Consider the following 19,241-nt stretch of genomic DNA (forward strand, 5'->3'; position numbering starts at 1 on the left):
AGCCAGTTCAACACCCTTTACTGCCTGACAGTGCTCTTGGTGAGGCATTTGCTATAGGGTGGTTATTCCAGCCACATTTTTTTTACTGCAGCGCTGACAAAGAGCTCACAGCCAGCCTGCTCTGCAGTGCCCCAGCACCATGCTGCAACAATCAGAACACATAACTCATACCTAGAACACGAGTCATAAAGATAAGGAAGCCACAAATTACTTCTTGCACTTTTAATATCATAAGAACAAACTATGAAAACTGCTAATAATAAAAAAGCAGAACATCAGGTAGGTTTTTTTTTTTAAATTAATCTTACAACAGGTCTTAAACAATTTCAAAAACTTACAAAATATATTCAAATGTAGAAAGTTACTTTACTGATAAAACAGTATTTATTTATAACATGCTTTTCTCCAAGCAGGATAAGGAAGCATATGCATATCAAAACTATCAGAACAAATCATTCATACCACCTGAACAAGTCACTCTTCTCCAGTCCAAGGAACAGCACAAGTATTTTAAGTCAATTTAACTGTAGTATGCCAAAAGAACAAAGCAACATAAACACAGTGACTAAGAAAGACAATACAGGGAATACACACAAAACAGAAGATCTATCAAGTCTTCAGGAGCCACAATTTAGTATGTGGAAGCGCTTAGCTCTTCAGCTGGCTTTGCTTCACCGACCAGTTGTACATTAGTAACTTGGTATCAAACAGCAAAAAATGGTAGTATTAACTCCCATTTACAGCTTAGAGCATAAACATGTTCACTTTACAGACACCCGTTGTAAATTTCAGATATTAGAGCAGAATCAGCAACAAGGAACGCTAAACCAGCCAGATGGTTTTGTACTGAACAGAATAAAAAGCATTTGTAGGTTCTCTTCTGCTAATTTCTCTCCAAACAAACCCTGTATGCAGACCAAGACCAATTCCAACTACACATCTTACTAAGTAAGAGTTTAAACTGGGTTTGTCCAGCTAGGCCAGATAGTAAGCTTCCTAAGTAATGTGCCAGGTAGTGGTGGCTTTTTTTTGTTTGGTTGGGGTTTTTTAATATTAATTGCAGAAGTCAGATTTAAAAGCAGCCTGCATTTGAATAACATGAAAATAACTGAGAAGAATAACATCTGATTCAAACATTGCCTCATATATTCTAAATCTCCCAATCTGCCTAGAAAAAGCTTAAAAACTACTATACAAATTAAAACTTGAATAAAAATACCTGGTAAGTATTTATTTCCAGGACAAGCTTATCGGGTACAGATAAAAGTGTGTCTTCTGGTGACTGTCTTCAAAGTTCAACAAGCAAATGCTACAGTTGCACCCATTACGACATTTCAAAAGTCAACACCTGTTTTGTGTATGCAAAGCAGATCTGTAACACTACTTATATCATCAACAGCAAATTAAAAAAACAGAAAAGCACACCATGCCACTGTCACAATTCAACAATGCTGTATCAGTTAACAGGCAAATTTAGGGTTAAGTTTTCTTTTCAAACTTCTAGAAGAAATACAAATATATGAACCTCGCATATTCTGTTAAGAACAAACAGCAATTAAATAGGGCGACTCCTTCACTACATACAGAAATAACAATGTAGTTACAGTTTTCAAAAATTCTGGACTTCTTGCATTGTTTTGCAGGAATTCATATTCTTCAGGCTGAAAAACAGTTACACAATAGTTCAGAACATAAACAGCTTCTGAATAGAGACAGGTTACTAATTCTAACTTACTGATGTAAAGACTAGAGTGCCTTAAAAAGAAATAAAATTACCCATTCCACTTAAACATCCCATTATTTGTGGGATTATATCGCAAACTACAGATTTTTTAAGATGTTTTACACAAGTTAGACATTGTTCATTTTCACAGTTTCCCTGATTTAAGTCATAAAAACAAGTGAGCTGCAGTCGTAACTGGTTTTGTATTCAGGTTGCTGCTGTCATTGCAACACATATTAAGATCAGCGTTACAAGTTCCCCTCATGTATTTTCAGTTACAAGCAACTGTACTCTCACATATATAGCTAAACTTTGATATATTTTTTTACTCAGCTTCAAATAAATGTACCACTTTGAAACAAATCTGCTATTCAGATTTACTCTTAAGTTCCCAAGTTAAGATGGACAGTCTTAACCTGCAGTCTTGAAAACTATTTTAAAGCAGCTGAAAGCTTTAAACTGCAAATTTAAAGACACACAAAACCCCCAGAATCAATAATTAAAGGCAATATTTAAAAAGAACATGAAAACTACAGCAAAAATCTGCATGAGAGGATGGTATTCGTGTTCAGAGCTGTTCTTCTAAGTTGAAAATAATCAAAGCACCTGTTCTGAATAACAGTACTGAAGAGAAAAATTGAAGGCTTCACAGTAATGCACACTTTCAGTGCCACTTTTTTACTATAGTGTTTCCTGAAAAGACAGTAGGGAATCAAAACCTGCAGACTGAATATGGGAAAAATAGTCCAAACTGCATGGCAACAGAAATTACAGTTAAAGCAAACAGAAACAATGTAACTGACCTATTTCTTACACTGTAAGACTTCAAAAGAAAAATAATCAGTTTGAAGTCCTTCAGGTGCATGAGACAAGAATTGTTGGCACAGGAGCTCTGAATCATTCAGCATGTCCTACGTATGGATCAATGCAAATTAACTACAACCAAAGGCTGAGAAGCTTAAGCCAAAAGGAAACCTGATGAGACTATTTAGTCCTTTCATATCAGAGACGGTAACATTAGCTTTCCAATGGATTATTTGAGAGATTACACACTGAGGAGCTGTATTTGCTACTTTCACAAACAGTAGAAATCATTGTCAATCCTTCCTAGCCTCTTACAACCAAGAGTAGGTAGCTTTAAGAACTCTATCTACATGCCACAAGCATCTTCTCCAAAAGAGGGAAGATGCTACTGTAAAATCAGATCTTTTCAAGTTGAAAAAATTACACGTTTGGTCAGAATTGTACATTAAGAGGATTTTGTGTTCAAATAGTAGAGTTTCAGCATTACACACAAGAAGTCTGGAAGTGGCAGCATAGCTGCTTGTAAGGCATTTTAGGAATGATTCCAACACACCTCACTACCTTGAGCATTTTATTACGTTCAACTAACACAAGCAACCTCTCACTTTTTATGATTGTTTACTACTAAACCCATGGTCATTGGGATCGACTCCGAAACGTCTGCAGACCTTCCAGAATCACAGCTGCAACACGAAGAGTTAGCGTTTCCCATACGTGGAGAATGGCTGTCCGTACAGCTAACTTCAACATGTCGAATGAGAGAGGTCACTTCCCGTAGCCAATCCTCACTAACTGGCCCAGTCCTGAAAGCGGAAACAGTCACTGGCGATCTTCCACACTGTGTTGGTAGGTGTGGCTTGTGCTGTCAGCAAGAAGTTCTGATTGAAGTAGCGCTGCTTGTCACCATCAAATTTTACTGTCCCACTTGTCACCACGAGCACTGTTGTCTGGCCTTGAGTAGCTTGCTCTTCACAAGGAGAAAAAGTACAAAGAAAACAACTCGAACAAAGGCTAACAGGTAAAGAAGTAGGAAACATACACAGAAGTTTCATTCAATTCTGATTATACTAGTTATAGGCTAACAATTTCTTACACACCTATGAAAAGTACAGTTTTGTTGCACCATTTCTATACAGACAATGGTGTATTTGCTCACCAACACTACTTTTTAATGGCTTTTCTATTTTCATCTCATGTTGTTCATTTTAGAGCACTATAATGAACACCCGAGTTTTTCCTTAGAATAAGCTCTCGTTATTTGAGATATACATATATATATTTATATTTAGCAAGTTGCGTACACTTTTTTCCCCTGCTATCAGAGATTATATCTTTTTCACAGCAGAGCAAAGCAAGCGTCCTTGACCACAGGCTTTTTCCTCAGATTCCCCAAATATCTATTAGAAGGGAATTTATTAACTTCTCAATTATGTAAGCCTTTCATTAGCAATTGTTAATCAGAAATCTGAAGAACTTAACATCTATTCTAGATGTAGAGAAATCAAAGTACATACAGGTTAATGATTTGTTCCACATTATACTGCAGGTCAGTATCAGAGTCTACAGTAGAGGTCTCTTGACTTAGAGATTGTCAAGGACAACATAACCTGATAAGCCAGACTTTTTCAATAAATAAAAATACATCACATTTGAGTACTATCTTAAGAAAAAAGTCCTTAAAATATTTTCCCAGACATGAGAAAGTGTGGAGTCGCTGCACCTCTTGATTTGTGCTTTACTTATGCACAACTTGACATTTCAACCCTCAGTATTTTCTCTAAGCTTGTTCCAAAAGAAGTATTAAGCACTATTATAATTGCAGTTCACTTTCAACAGTTACAAAAAGACTGAAAAATAAATAAGTAAATTGTAATACAACCTTACCATGAACGGGCTGGCAGTCCAACATATTAACCTGGAATTCACTAGATGGCAACATTTCAAAAAATTTATTCAGTTCTTCTTGCCCAGACACTGCATTACCATTCCAAACTAACGTTGCTTTGTCCAAATAAAGTCTTGTTAAAGCCTGAGTGATTATGAATATACATATTTGGGGAAAATGTGTAAGCACATACAATGGACAACACACAAAACAACATTCTTTAAATCCTTATGTTGTGAATTATTGATTTCTTCTGTTACTGTGATAGATAAAATGCCCTCCTGAAATATTAGCTCCTTATAACAATTAGTGCTCCTGACCAAGAATTAAAAATAACTCAACATATTCTCTTTTATAAGTTGAATAGTGACTCATATGCCTCCAAATTTAAATACTGATGAGATTCTTTCAACACAGCTAATGATAGAACTGAACCAGTTGCTAACAAAAGGATAGTGCTACCTTTGCAGAAAGTTTATTGCTGATTTTTTTTTTTTCAGGGGTTTGTGTGCACACAACACAGATTATTTCAGAAAAGGATAATTTCAGGTAAAAAAAAAAACAACAACCAAAACCAGAAGACAAGACCAGGAACAGTAGAAACTTAAAAAGGACAGTTATCTGCAGCAGCAGACCAGAACTTCCCAAATGTTTCATAAGCTGTAACAGTTGAGTAACTGCCTAACTCTCCTTCAGGCTGTTGAAACATCTCTGCCTAACCTACTTTGCAAAGTGACTATGAAGTAACATGCAACTCCTGATATTTTCACATAATCTAAAATTATTAAATTACAGTTATAACACATTTAAAATTCCAAAGAAGAGTCTCCACAGCTCTCTTTTGGTGCACATATCTATTACAGGATACCACATCAATGTGGTCCATGAAGACTTTCAGAGCCAGATAGAGCTGTTTCCATTTTATCCTCAGGCACTCCTGAAAGACTCCCAGAAACAGAAGTAATAACTGCTAATAAAAAAAGTTTGGAAAAAAATAAGCTAAATCCTGACCTCAGAGACAAATAAAGCAAGTTTTATCTGCCTGTATGGACCAAATCCTGTACCTGTAAAACACAGCTGGACACAAACTGAACTATTATCATGAAGAAGTCTAAGGCACTTTCTAAAAGGGCCCCTTTTACAACAATGCTACACAGTAACATAAGGAATCCTCTACAGGGCAGTCTAAGAGGAACAGAGGTCTCAACCTGGCCAATACAATACATGGTGAACAACTTTCAGATGCTTTCAAGGCTAATGCTAGTTAGAAAAACATGCAAGAAATGTACGAGACAGTTCTAACTATTGTCAAAAAAATCTACGTACCCTTCTTCTTTTATCCATTGTCTCATAATAGATGTTGACAAATTCATCTGCAGCTCTACAAGCTTGATCCACGTAGGTTTTGAAATCCTGGAGAGAAGAAATCATACCAAGTACTTAAGTTAGGCAATTTTATGCAACCTAGCCATCTACACAATTTCTCCAATAAATCACTTTGTTTGGTCTTCTCCATCCTCACTGAAAGATGATGTCAAATAACATTGAAATTGGTTCCAAACTCCTTTCCTACACGCAGGAGGTACCAGCTTTTAGCAAGGTGACTGTTTTAGGATTCATTTTGAATGCTGATAAATTTATTTTATTTAAATTGTAAATATTTACATTGAAAAACGGGTGACAGCTGGCTCCAAGTGGTGTGAACATGCGAGTATTCAGTGAAATATTTGTTGCTGTGATGGCTGTTCTGAAATAAAGTTAAGGAACACGATTTATTCAACATATTTCTGAAAATTAGCAAGAACTCCATCACACTGCCACCATAGTCTCATTTTTAAAAACACATTTATATATACATATATAAAATTTAATAATATACAGATATAAAAATGAGAACACGCACACATGTTGGATGTATTCCAGTATCAATCACTCCACTGCTATATCCACACTATATTTTTGATAAAAACAAAACACTTCTCCTCACATCTCATTATTTTCCTTACACCTCTCTATTTTATTCATCCAAAGCTAACAGCCTTTGTTGTCACACTACTGCACTGTGATCTCTTTTGGTTATTTGGTCAGTTTGTTTAGGTGTTTGGCCCTTGACCTCTTACAGACCCTGAACTGTGACATCTTGGAAAGCAGTGATTCTGCTGCCCATACATCTACAAAACTGCATTTGGTTCTGTTATGATATTTTGTTTAAAATATTATCATTTATCATTATTCTATTTCAGCGTTATATTCTCAATATCTGCAACTCAATCAGTACTTCACAATTTAACTACTTACATTTTCTCGACAGCCTTTAATGAATATAAACCAGAACTACCATGAATTCCTCTAGCATTACCACAAGAAACACTTCTATTCAGAGAAAGCTCCATACTGCAAAATACTTACCAGCCTATCAAATAATCCCTACTTCACAAAACCAAATACTCTCATGTTACTGCATACTATTCTTTTGATCTCCCTCTGTAAGGACATGAGCCTGCTCTTCACCTTCCTATCTTCTCCAGCAATTTCTGAACCCACAGACCAATTCCAAACAAATACGACCAAGTAGTCTTAAAGACGCTGTATTCCAGCAAGGGCCAAGAGAAACTTTTTGGCACCAGGAGACAAAGAGTATTGGACCTTCCACTAAGGGAACAGTGATTATAACTCAGCCTGTTATGTTATTTAGGGTAGATGGCTGTTATCTCCCAACCAGGACACGCTTGCACATGTAAACTTTCTAACCAGCAACCAAACATATTGCCATTTAGCTGCCAAATGCACAGAATGGCTGCAAGGGAGGGCATTAAAGAAACACCAGGAGACTGGAATGAGCTGTTAGGGTACCTGCAATATAAGTCAAATGGAAGATAAGCTTTGTTAGTTTTGATGCTCTGGGCAAGTTCTTTATAACCAAAGCCCGGAACACATTCTTAAATTCTGAGAACAATTTAGGCTGGAAGAAACTTCTGGAAGCCACCTGGTCCACATCCAAGCTCAAAGCAGAGCCAACTTCAAAGCCTGATCTAACGTCAAAGGTAGATCTGACCGCTCAGGGTCCTATCTCCAGTCACGTTTTGAACATCTCCGAGGATGGAGATTTCACAGTTCCTTCGGGCTCCTGTTCCAATGTCTAATCACCTCACTCGGAATCTTTCTTCCTAGTGTTTAACAGGAAAGCCACAACTTAAAAACCCAACCAACCAACCAACCTAAAAAAAAAAAAAGCCCTTGAGAACTCTGACGACAATTCCAAGAAGTTAGCTGATCCACACGGCCTCTCCAAAACACGGTGGCTCATCACACAAACCACTGCCTGCCCTCAGGCCCCTGTACGAGGATGCTGCGGCCGCTGGCAGCGAAGCTGGAACGGCGGGGAACCCGCCGAAGACATACGGACACCGGCTCTGCCCCGGGAGGGCAGCGGCTGAGGGGCCGGTGGGAAGGAGCCACGCACAACCCCCCCCCCCCGCCCCGCACCGAGAGGCTTCCCACCCGCAGCCGGGACACCTCCTGGCACCCCCGGCGACCCTCCCCGCGGTTTCAGCACCTCCGCAGCCTCAGAACGGCGGCCCCGACCCCAGCTCTCACCGGCCCGGCCCGGCGCCGCGGGGACTCACCACAGAGGCGGCCATGGGGAAGGGAGGCGAAGCGCGCGGCCGGCGGGAGGGCGCCGGATGTGCCCCGCGCTCGGGTCCGCCACTTCCGGCCGCCCAGCGGCGCCGCACCGAAAAGCTTCCCCCGCGCCCCGCCGCCCGCCGCCGGGCTGAGGTGGGTGAGAACGGGCCTGGGGTCAGCGTTCTGCATCGGGGCCGGGTTCCTCGCAGTCGCTGGAGTTTGGTCTGAGAACGAGCCGCGCTCGGGCGAGGAGAGGGAAGCCAAAGGCGTCGTTTTTGTAGCGTTTGTAGAGCGCGGGTGGGCCGTCGGTGGGTGCCCAGGCGTCTGTGAGGGGGGCTGGTGGGAAGCAGTCTCCAGAGAAGGGCGTTTCTTCCTCCTGCTTCGAGAAACAACAGGTGTTTGGTCACTGCGAAGGTCTGACGGTAGCTCCAGGACTGCCGCGGCTCTGCTGTGGCACTCAATGCTAACGAACGCGGTGATCGTCTTCCTACTTCTTGTATCAGTAATAGTAGTGTCGTGAGGCGGCACTGACCTCGTCCCCGGAGAAGTACACGGGCATCACACGGCCTCTCTGCAGCGCCTTCCAGCTATGCGAAATAATCAATCAGTATTTTTTATGCATAAAAACCCGCTGAGTTTGGGTACTTCAACATCTTCCAGAGTTGTCAAAATGTTCAAGACGTCTTACGTGCTTTGCTACAAGTGGTTAATGGTATTTAAGTGATCTATACGTTAATTTGCAAATGCAAACAAGGATAAAGATGCCCCACATACCCTGGCCAATAACCGGAGTGGAAAATCGCACACGTTAGTTACTCACTTGATAGCACAAGTGCAACTTGCTATCGCAGAGAGCACGGTCACAGGTACCGTACGCTGTGTCTGGAAGACCGTGGATGTAAAAAGAGGTCAGTGCATAAGCCCTGTGCCCCTGATTTTACATACATTTTAGATCTCTGCGCTTTTCCTCCATGCACCTTTTCTCCCGGTGGTTGCCGCCACTCACGGCAGAGACTTGCCGAGGTCCCTGGCTGCTGCGCCGGCAGGGCAGGATGCACCCTGGCCTGCGCTCCTGCCGTGGGGAGGGAGCCGGGCAAGGGCGTGAAGGAAACGTGCGCTGTTTTCCTGGAACGAGCTGAGTTGTAAAGCTGGCTGGTTAAATCTTCATCATGCAGTGAATAACAGGAAAAGACCTGACAAGACTCAAGAGGTCTGCAATTAATTACTAAAGATGATGTGGAGCTGACCGGGAAGAAATCATATCCTGAAGGTGACAAATACTCCAGGAATGGAAAGGTGCATCTGTGACAGGGCTGCTGGGAGAAGATTGAGTTTGGGTCCGGGCATCTGAGGCTGTGCCCTTTAGTATAGTGGATCACATCCAGCCGTGTCAGCTGTATACTAATTTGTCATGTAGGAGCTGTATCGCTATGAAAGAGCGTATCCTGCTGAATTAACAACTGCTCAATGAAGATTGCTTAATACAAAAGTTCAAAGCATCCTCCCCTTTGAAATCCCAAGTGTCACTACATCACCATATTATCTATTTGCCTCAAATTAATAAAAGTACTTCATAAAACCTCTCTTACATAAAGAAGAGCTATCATCGATTTCCAAATAAAAAAGCAAGGCACTGAAATTATATATGATTTGTTCAAGGTCACAAAGGGAGACAATTGCAGAACTGAAAACTGCAATTCTGATCTTTTACCTTCATCATATAAACATCTGTACTCCATTCTGAGATATATCAGTGTAAAACTAAAAAAGAATCACTCCCATCTGGTATGTCCATTATCTATTTCATGTTTATTTGCATCATATTGATGACAATGTGTCTAAAAAGGTAGTGTCATGTTCCTTTTCTATAAATCAAATTTGTAGGAAATGACGACTCTAAATCCTAGTGGACCAAAAGAATTACATTTGTGTTATGACATAGACTGTGAACAATCTGGACAAAACAATAGAAATGAGGTAAGTATCTGTAAAAGCATTACCTTTTCATTTACTCACATGCATCTCTGAAACCTGGAAGAGCAACAGGCTTAGCACAAGCCTTGTTGCTGGCAGATTGTGCAAAGTTCTTCGTATCTTTCAAATGCATTAAAATAGGGATCTGAGGAAAAAAATTCTTCAACTCTCATATATTAATGGCTGCTCCAACAAAAGAAGTAATGTGTAGAGAATAAATTCAGAAATAGTAGAAACTGAAGTAGCTAATTAGATCACAAGCCTTCTTTCTGTCAGGTCAGGATTTTTCTCTACAGATTATATATTTTTTATTTAGAAATGCTTGACACAGTGGGATCATTAAAGTTTCTTTGGCAACAGTTAATCAGAAGAACGCTTCTCAGCAGGACTCAGTGCAGACTCTCCACTGGAAATTAGGAAGGTAGATAATTTGATGATTCTCTATGCCTATTGCCTGTTTGCCTCAGCACCAGTCATTATTCAGTGAAGTAACATGTCAAATGGAAGGCGAATTGAAAACATGGATGTGAAGTTCATTCTCGGCTACTTCTGAAGATGACACAAAATTTTGGATATCATTTTAGATTAATAACTTCTTGTTGGGATCAGCTAATTGGGGAAAACAACAAGAAAAACTCTTCCTTAACACCAAGCAATATGCAAGACCTGGTTCAAAATATTACTGTGAAAGAGGCACTCAGTGGCTCACAACAGTGGCCAAAATGTATTCAGGTCTAAACTCCTGGGAAAAACAGAGATTTAAAAAAAAAAAAAAAAAGAAAACCACCACCCCAGTATTTAATTAAAAAAGTAAGAGCAGCAAGAAATGTAAATTATTTGCAGGTGGTGTGCAAACTTCTTAAAGACATCAGAAATATGGGATACTCAGAACAAATGCATACCACTTAGCAGACATGCTTTACAAAAGACAAAAAAAAGTCCAGAATGCTTAATAACAGGCCAAGGTAGAGAATTAGAAGTAGAGAGACATCCTCCAAAAAATTAAGTTGTTTCAAAATGGAGAAAAAAAACCATAGAGTTTGGCTAGTAAGATTTAAAAAGGAAGTAAGGCAAATCAAAAATAGTCCTGAGAAACGTTTTACTAAGGCAGAAACACTATGAATGAAATCCTTTTTCAAACATACCGAAAGAAAGAATCTTGCCAGAAAATCTGTAAGGCCAACAAGTGGTCAGTGCGTACCAAAAGAAGACAAGGCTGGAGTAGAAAGCTAAACAAACTTGTCATGTCTTTGATCAACATGAAGGAGTTTACAAAGTATCATATATTAAAGCCTTTCTTAAAAGAGAATTAAATGGAGGATCTGTCATGAAGTGGAATGTCAGTACAAAAGATGTTAGAACAAATCCATAAAACAAATAGTGACAAGTTATATGCCAGGTTATATGCTCCTAAAGGGCATACTAACTATGGTATGTAATCTGTAATTTACAATAGAATCTGTCCTCAAGGAATGGAAGGAATGGAAGGAATGGAAGGTGGCAAATTTGAGGCCAACTTTCTAAAAAAGCTCCAAGATGGACCTGTAAATCTGATGTCTGTCCTACGCAAATTGGTAGAAGTTATACTAAAGAACAAAATTGGTAGGTTCTTGGATAAACATGACACATTAGAGTAGACTCAACATAGTTCTTTAATGAGAAGTTATTCTTCACAAATTACTAGTTCTTCAAAAGAGACAAGAATCGTGGCGGTAAAGAGCCTTGCTAGTGAACAATTCTTCTTCCACTAAGTAGTTTCCTTAAAATTTCAGATTTTGCTAATCCATGATTCTAGAATTATCATATTTGGAAGCATTTAAGTAGTTTTTATATGAAACAGTTTATTTAAATGTACAACTCCAAGTACCATTCCAGATGACGTTAGTGGAATAATGAGACTCTCTGCTTACCTTTTCTCACTCCTTTACCTATCCCAGCTAGTAGGAATCTTTGTAGCATTTTGCTGGTGGTTTTGCTGATTCAGCAAAATTAGACTTCCAGAATCCTAACCTAAATCTGATTCTCTTAAAATTAATTTTATTTCCTTAGAAAGTATCATTTACAGAGGAAACAAAGGAGTCCATCTGAAACATATCAAGATTTTCTGCAAGACTCCTTCAGTTGCTTTCCCTTGAGCAAGCCTCTAATTTGGGTATTTAAGTCTTAAGAGTAGTATGAGCAGACAGAATTTCCACTCTGTGTTGAACAAATTATAGCCATACTGTATACTGTCCAAATATTCCCTAAATATGCATTTGGATTTAGTTCAAGTAACAACCAAGTGCAACTCATAATTTCTCTTCAAAAGCCCAGATATTCCTAACAGTTTCTCAGCCTTTATCTCTAATACCTCAAGCCAATTTACCCATGCTCCCCACCCCTTTCTATTCCAGAAGGAACGTATAAGATAGAAATGCCAGAAGGACTCGGCAGCAATGACAGTGAACTCCCATGCAGAGTTCAAGCAGCTTACATCAAGATGACTCATTAAAATACCTTTATTTCTGAAGATGGTTCCTAGAATATGCAGCTCTACTACACCCACTTACCATATGGAAGGGAAATTTTGAGTTAGTTTAGATCTTGCAGAACAGATCAGAGGCAAAAAGTGTAGCCTTGTTGAAATAGCTGGGATCAGCTTTTACACCTGTGAGATGAACTTAGATATATGGGGTATTTTTGATTCTATAATCAATAATGCTAACCTTTAAAATTATTAGTTGCTGGAAATCTTCCCAAAGAGCCGATACTAAGAACAATGAATTAAAATTGTAATCACAATTAAATGGCAAATAAGATGACCTATTTCCATATCTGTATGGAGATAGGAAGTAACTCTTAGAAGTAACTGCTTTATAACTTCAGTCAAATTTACTCAAAATATCACAACTAATGATAAGTAAAAATGTATTAAGCTTTCAGAAGTGCATTCAGCCATCTGGGTTAGGCCAGATTTTCTTTTGTTTTCATCAGCTGATCAATTAAAATCAATTAAAATTGATAGCAAAGCACTGGATAATTTCAGAATCACTGACAAAATGCACAGATTTCTATTGAGAATTATTTTGACACTGGGCAAATAATGACCACATTGAATGAAAGTAGAATTCAATCTCCAACAAGATGAAAAGAGTTCACACCTTTCCCATAGAATCCTCACATGACAATTATGTACACTTGCATTAGTATCTACACAAAAATGAAGCCAGACTGCATATTGCTAGGCCACTTTTCAAACTAACCTTGTACTGTGTCACAAAAGACTCTGATATTTCTGTAATGACTTCAGTAACAGACTAAAATGAGGTCTATAGGTCCTGATTACCCTTGATAAAAGGAATAGTCCTTAGTTTTGCAAATAATCTTGCTGGACTTACATTAATGCATTTGTAATTTTCAAGGGTTTATAATTTATTCCCCTTTGAGGTTCCATAACTAACACTGACAGATTTCAAATAGAATATCCTCTATTAAAAGAACCCAACAAACTACTATGCTTTTTAATTTATTGATTCAGAATATATGTAACATTACTGAAGTCATAACACGCTTGAATGCTGCAGGTTCAAAATCTCACTGCAATGTTGTACACAACACTGAAGGGCAAGTCCAGGAGGCAGCAGAAGGCAAGGTTCTTGCAAATTTCAGTAGCTACTCTACTGAATAGAGACCAAAGAAATGATCCACAGCCTATGTCAGTGATTAAAATTAAACTGGTAGGTTCACTCTCTTATTATTAGGTTTATCAGCCTTCACTGATCGCATGCTGCATACAGCACCCTTGTTAACAATGTCCAATTAACAATTCAAAGATCTATCAGGTATAGTGACGTATACTAGAAGAATTCCTTCAAGGTCAGTGATTCACATAACACTTCAGCTTTCAAACTGCTAGAGCAGTACCTTTAAAGGCTCTCATGCAGTCATATAGGTCATATATGCTCTTCTCTAAGACCATGAATCTTCTTGAATAGTGATTGGTTCTTGTGAAACTTGAGTATTCTCAACTTTTGTTAAAGTTACCAAAATGTGTAGTATTGTTACCTAGATGTATAGAAGTTTAAGGAACTGTCTCCTAAAACAAAGGAAGCAACCAACACTAGCCAAATCCAGACAGGTTCTCATTAATGCGATGCCTGTGAAGTTGGATCATGACTCAGTGTTTGAGGGTTTGCCTGAGCAAGGGCTGCATGAGAACTCAAAGATTTGGTCTGTTGCTTTTAATGAGAACTGGGAGTAGGTCTCAGGTGCTCCGCACATTGACACTTTGACCTATATGCCAGATACAAAAATACTGCTAAAGGTGGAGTTTGGATTTATTAAACTACAGTGGGCTTAAGAAGGCCTGTTTTGGCCAGTTCATTCTCAACATAAAAGGCGTATTACTCTGGATAGACCCAGGCAGAAGCTGTGTTTGTTACAATCCCATGGGGACTCTGGACTGTGCACCACTACACCTCAAATTCCTGTCATACCAGAACTGGAGGAATGTAATGACTCTTATCCTGATAAATACCCTCTTGTTTTTTAAAGAAAAACAGGACTTGCTATATATTGAAGTGATAACTGTTCCACTGACCCACTGGGATATGGTGAGATCACGTACAAATAACTGTCCTATTTTAATCCATGTCAAAGCACTCCCAAGTGGAGATAAATTTTCAGAACAGGTCAGTTCAAAGTGTCACCACAGCTGCTAGTTAAAGAACCTTTAAAATCCTATCCATTTCATTAGGTAATGAAACAGTATTTGGGCCCATATGAAAATCTGGCATATGTAAGTAAAACCTAGGTAAACATATTTGTATTACAGTGGACTCCACGACAGTTAAGTGTAACAAGCTGATAGCTGAAGCGTGTATATGTGCACACAGGCATATTTATATGCTAGAGGGAGGGAGCCTATAGTCTTACCTTTAAGGCTTGTAAGGTAGTTCTGTTTGCCCTTGTCCTTTTAACTCAAAATTTTAGACTGAAATTTTGGTGATGGCTTCAGCAGTATATTGTATCACTTAGCAGCATAGTATCAGCTCCCAGCTGTGTCCTGTATAAACAAAACAGGACTTGCAAATGTTGCAAGTAGCTATTATCAAGATATCTGAAGTATGAAAGACCTATACAATGCCTTGCATCATACACATCAGCTGAGAAGGATTTTACAAGCATCACTTGCAGCACATGACCATGGTTTTCTTTAACTTGTGTGCAGCTGAACCAGCACACTCCATAATCATTTCTCATCAGGGCTGCAAGAATTGTAGCTGCAATAGTTTGGCTGGTCCTTTTTCCTGTCTCCATCTAGTACTGCTCAGTTTTCACTAAAACCTGGAAAGAAGAATGCCTTTCTTGCATCCAGTTTTCCCTTTACATAACTTGCGCTTACATAGCCAGATTGCATTTTGAAGAAAAATTCTGTCTGTAAAATACTGGGAAGCATCTTCAGTTTTGGAGCACTAGTAAAATGAGCCCAATTCTAGATCTCACCATAGATTTGTATCAGGCTCAGAGACAAAATAAGAGGACTTAAATTTCAAATGGCAGTAGCACTTTGCTTCCCAAACTTATGGAAAATTAGAAGGAAAAATCTGAGCTACAACACAACTTCTAAACCTGTTCTAAACTGCACTAGGGGTCCACCAGAATCTGAAAAAAAAAAGGTACTGTGAGACTTAGTGGCCATCGCTGTCCCATCCTTTTGTCCAGGTCAAAGTGTCAGATATTTATGGGTAACAGGAGCTGGAAAATGAGTTCCTTTTCCATTGATACTTTCAATGAACACAGCATTTTTAAAGTCAGAAACACAAACAACAAAAAAGGTAGTTTTGTTTGTGAACGAATTTTCATGTGTTTTTGGTCAAAAGCAATTTTTTCCTCCCTATTTTCAGGTGTCTGATTTTTTTCCCCAATATCATTTCCCCTTCAAAAAAGAAAGAAACATCTTTTGAGAATAGTCTAATTTAGTTTAAAATAAATTTTCATTAAAAATAAATCTTTATGAATAATTTTTGGATCAGCTATAGATGGAGCACTAACCATTTCACATTATAGATTTAATAGAACTACTGAGCACAGTTCACTAAGATGAGAAAGGCCTGCAGGGCTAGAATTATGGTTTATACGCTGTCTGAAACTGTTAGTTCAGGTCAGCTTGTAGGATATTCTGAGCTCAATTTACATTTGGCTCAGACTTGAATGCTGGGCATCAGTAGGTAGGCCACAACAATTAACTGGTTAGTGGGATGACTTAACAACAATCAAATGCTAAGTAATGTTTCTCCAGGCCAAACGTACCTGGGACCATTTAAGGAATCATTTTCCAGTGAAGAACCACTTACTTCCAGCTGGAAGTGAAGAGTTTTGTTGCTTGGTTTTTTTATAAATGGAAGAGTTAAAAAAATCCTATATGACTATTAACGGAGCACATGCCTTCAGATTTGTATGAAAATGTTTTAATTCTATTCCCTGAATACTGTAAAATATTTAGCATTGTCTGAGCATCTGAACTGTGGTTCTACGATCTTTTGAGTTGGCACAATAGCTGTGCAGCAGAGAAAGCAGCATACCTTTCTTTGGGACTTTCCCTGCTCTCTGTGTTATCTACTCCCTCTGTTCTGGCTATCAAGTTCACCTTTCACAGAGCTAATTTAATTAACTAAAACGGTGGAAGATGCCACCTCTTCTTACCCTCAATATACTTGGCAAGCTGAAATGGATCCAAGAGTGGTCTTGCAAGCAATAGTTGGCAAATAAAGGTAAGTAGCTGGAGTTTATGGCTGGGATGAGAAGGGGAGGGAAGGAAGACAGGTGAGAAGATCACCAACGCGCTGTTATACCAACTCCTGCCATGTTGTGAAGTGGTACCTTGTGGCTGCCACTTGAATTTGACATATGTGCAACCCCACTGCCAAAAACCTCTGGTCCCATTTTTTCTCCTGTGCTATCCCCAGTTCTGCATTCCCATCACTTGCTTTCTGCCTGCAATTGTGTAGATATTTGCTGAGACTGATCACAGAACTGATCTGGCTGAAAATCATGCTGCTGTTGGGTTGATTTTCAGTTAATTTCCCTGACCTATACTGGCACAAGGAAGGTGATGGAAGCATACACTTAGGGCAGGACTGCCCCTTCTGGCAGCAGCAGGCACTAAGGTGAGCTTACAGCAGCTGTGGGAGCACAGCCAGCAAGTCAAGAAGTGAAAAAATAAAACTGACTGCAGAAGTTTACAGTCAAGCTGCAAAAACTGTGAACATCAGGCAGGCAGTAGAAATGGTTGCAGCGTTGTAGTGTTTTTTTAAACACTCTTCCAGTTTGTACAATGGAAGCTCTTCTAGTTAGACAGGTGTGGGTATTTTCAATACTTACATATGTGTAAAATCTGTTTTGACAGTGTATCTGACTGCCTGGAAGCCTAATTCTATGTAAATTTATACCCAAGAAACCATATACTTTTAATGGAATAACATCAATATGGTTAAAAGTATACTTATTAACTCACTGTAGACCATGATGCTTGTTGGCACATCTGCTAAACAAACCCTTTCCATCATTACAAAATAATCCACACTGAGAGCATATATAAACTCACTGAATTCCAGGGTGATCTCTTCTAAGTGATGAACACACTGACCTGATAATTTTAATCTCGCATCAGACTAAATAGGATTATTTAGTAAAGGCAATTATGTTGGAATGTGGTAAATTTTCTTAATGTGAGGAAAGCATCAAGCTCACTGTTTTCACTTTGAGAATGTGGATAGCAGAGTACTGATGAAAGGTAACTCTGAAGTAGATTAATTAGGTTCTCACCACAAGTATAAACAACTAAACTGTTTCAGGGATATAAAATGGAATCTGTTTTATCCTTCTCTATCACATAATGACACACTGATTGTAAAACGGTCAACTTTCATTGGCAAAGCCAATACATCTATTTTTATCTATTGAGTTACTTGTTAAATCATACAGGAAAAAACGTTGTATTGGGCTTTGCAACCTGCTTCTCTTATCCTAATAGCTTTCTAACTTATGTTCCATAAGCTTCATCTATATATCTTTTATTTATAGCTTAATAAAATCAACAAACTAAATCAGTGGAACATATTAATTCTATACAAAGGTCTTTTGTCTCTAGAGAAGGAACAGAAATCTTCACTGAAACAGATTCATTCTCATATAGTAGTCTATTTCTGTGGTCCTTTGCATGGGCAGAGTAGAGCAAAGCCAAAGCCCAAAGGGAAATGGGCTGTATGAATGCCTGGAACCCCTTAACTAACTGCAACAGAATAATGACAACTGAACGAAAGAATCCACTAAGGGACATAGAACACAAGATAAGCATTACCACCACAAAACAGTGACTCATATACCTTTTGCTTCACAAATATTTGAAGAAAGATAGTTGGAAGGCAACCCGCTGTCAGTGGAACATTTAGACAAGAGATATAAAAACACATACTAGGGAAAGGAGAAACAGAAATTGCTTATCACCTCTTTTTCTGATTATATTTTCAGTGCTTCGGTAATATTGATTGTTCCTGACAGATATACAGATCAGCAGATGGTGGAAGACTGTTATTATTTTGCAGCAATGATCCATTATTTTACAGTTTGTCATCAACATTTTACAGTATACTTTTTAGGAAAGGGGTTATTTTAAAAAAAAGCTTTATCACATTACTGTCTCTTCCAGAATGTTTTACAAATAAATGTAGAACTACTAGGAATATTCAGTGGGATTCAATTCACAAAATGTGCCTTCTTTTCCCCTTCGATATTTGAGAAGGTGAAGTGTTAGAAATATGTTGTCTCATTTTAATGAGCCAACACTTGTTACTTGGTAAATAAGCATACCGTCTGCTAAGTGTTGACTGAAACCCAGACTAGGTTTTGAATTTGAACTAAAACCTGGAACCAAAAAAACCTATTTTGACCTGAGTACCACATGCATGTACAATACAAAACACCACTGTAAATATAGGTGGGTTTGCATGACAGTTTAGTACTCTATGCTAACTTAAACTGCACAGACAATGGTGCTGAGTGTTCCCTAAAATGTCAGTAGTCCAACAGTCAACTGTTAAAAAAATTACAAAACTCCCACTAACTCTAATGGAAGCCAGATCTGGCCTTTGGTTTGTTTGTTTTCTCTAAACAGGGAATAAACAAAGTTTCTTCAAAATGTGACTTTAATCACTACCTCAGTTACACAGCCCCATTGCTCAAGCTCCAGTT

The 19,241-nt window shown here is 38.7% G+C and overlaps 1 protein-coding gene across 3 annotated transcripts; it reads right to left on the reverse strand.

Moving 5' to 3' along the window:
• Positions 1–346: 346 nt before the first annotated feature.
• On the reverse strand, positions 347–8,575 carry NXT2 (nuclear transport factor 2 like export factor 2). Of its 3 annotated transcripts, XM_069810981.1 has the most exons (5): positions 8,039–8,067; positions 6,078–6,159; positions 5,739–5,825; positions 4,412–4,556; positions 347–3,494 (listed from the first exon to the last, which is right to left on the reverse strand). In XM_069810981.1, exons 2-5 carry the CDS (start codon positions 6,117–6,119, stop codon positions 3,316–3,318), a joined length of 453 nt encoding a protein of 150 aa, XP_069667082.1. In that variant the 5' UTR covers positions 6,120–6,159; positions 8,039–8,067; the 3' UTR covers positions 347–3,315. The 3 variants fall into 3 exon arrangements, with proteins under 3 accessions (XP_069667082.1, XP_069667083.1, XP_009914008.1); XM_069810982.1 differs by lacking the exon at positions 6,078–6,159 and having other exon boundaries at positions 8,039–8,575; XM_009915706.2 differs by lacking the exons at positions 6,078–6,159; positions 8,039–8,067 and having other exon boundaries at positions 5,739–5,851.
• Between the last annotated feature and the right edge of the window lie 10,666 nt (positions 8,576–19,241).

This window comes from Haliaeetus albicilla, chromosome 23 (genome assembly GCF_947461875.1).
Source record: "Haliaeetus albicilla chromosome 23, bHalAlb1.1, whole genome shotgun sequence".
Classification (NCBI taxonomy): Eukaryota; Metazoa; Chordata; class Aves; order Accipitriformes; family Accipitridae; genus Haliaeetus; species Haliaeetus albicilla.

Bases quoted from the DNA above. Each gene is read 5' to 3' on its own strand.
- NXT2 (XM_069810981.1), bottom strand. From the start codon at position 6,119: ATGTTCACACCACTTGGAGCCAGCTGTCACCCGTTTTTCAAT. The intron at 5,826-6,077 runs GTAAATATTTAC...TCTTCTCTCCAG, and splicing joins GCTGTCACCCGTTTTTCAAT to GATTTCAAAACCTACGTGGA. The intron at 3,495-4,411 runs GTAAGGTTGTAT...CTCCTTGTGAAG, and splicing joins GGACTGCCAGCCCGTTCATG to AGCAAGCTACTCAAGGCCAG.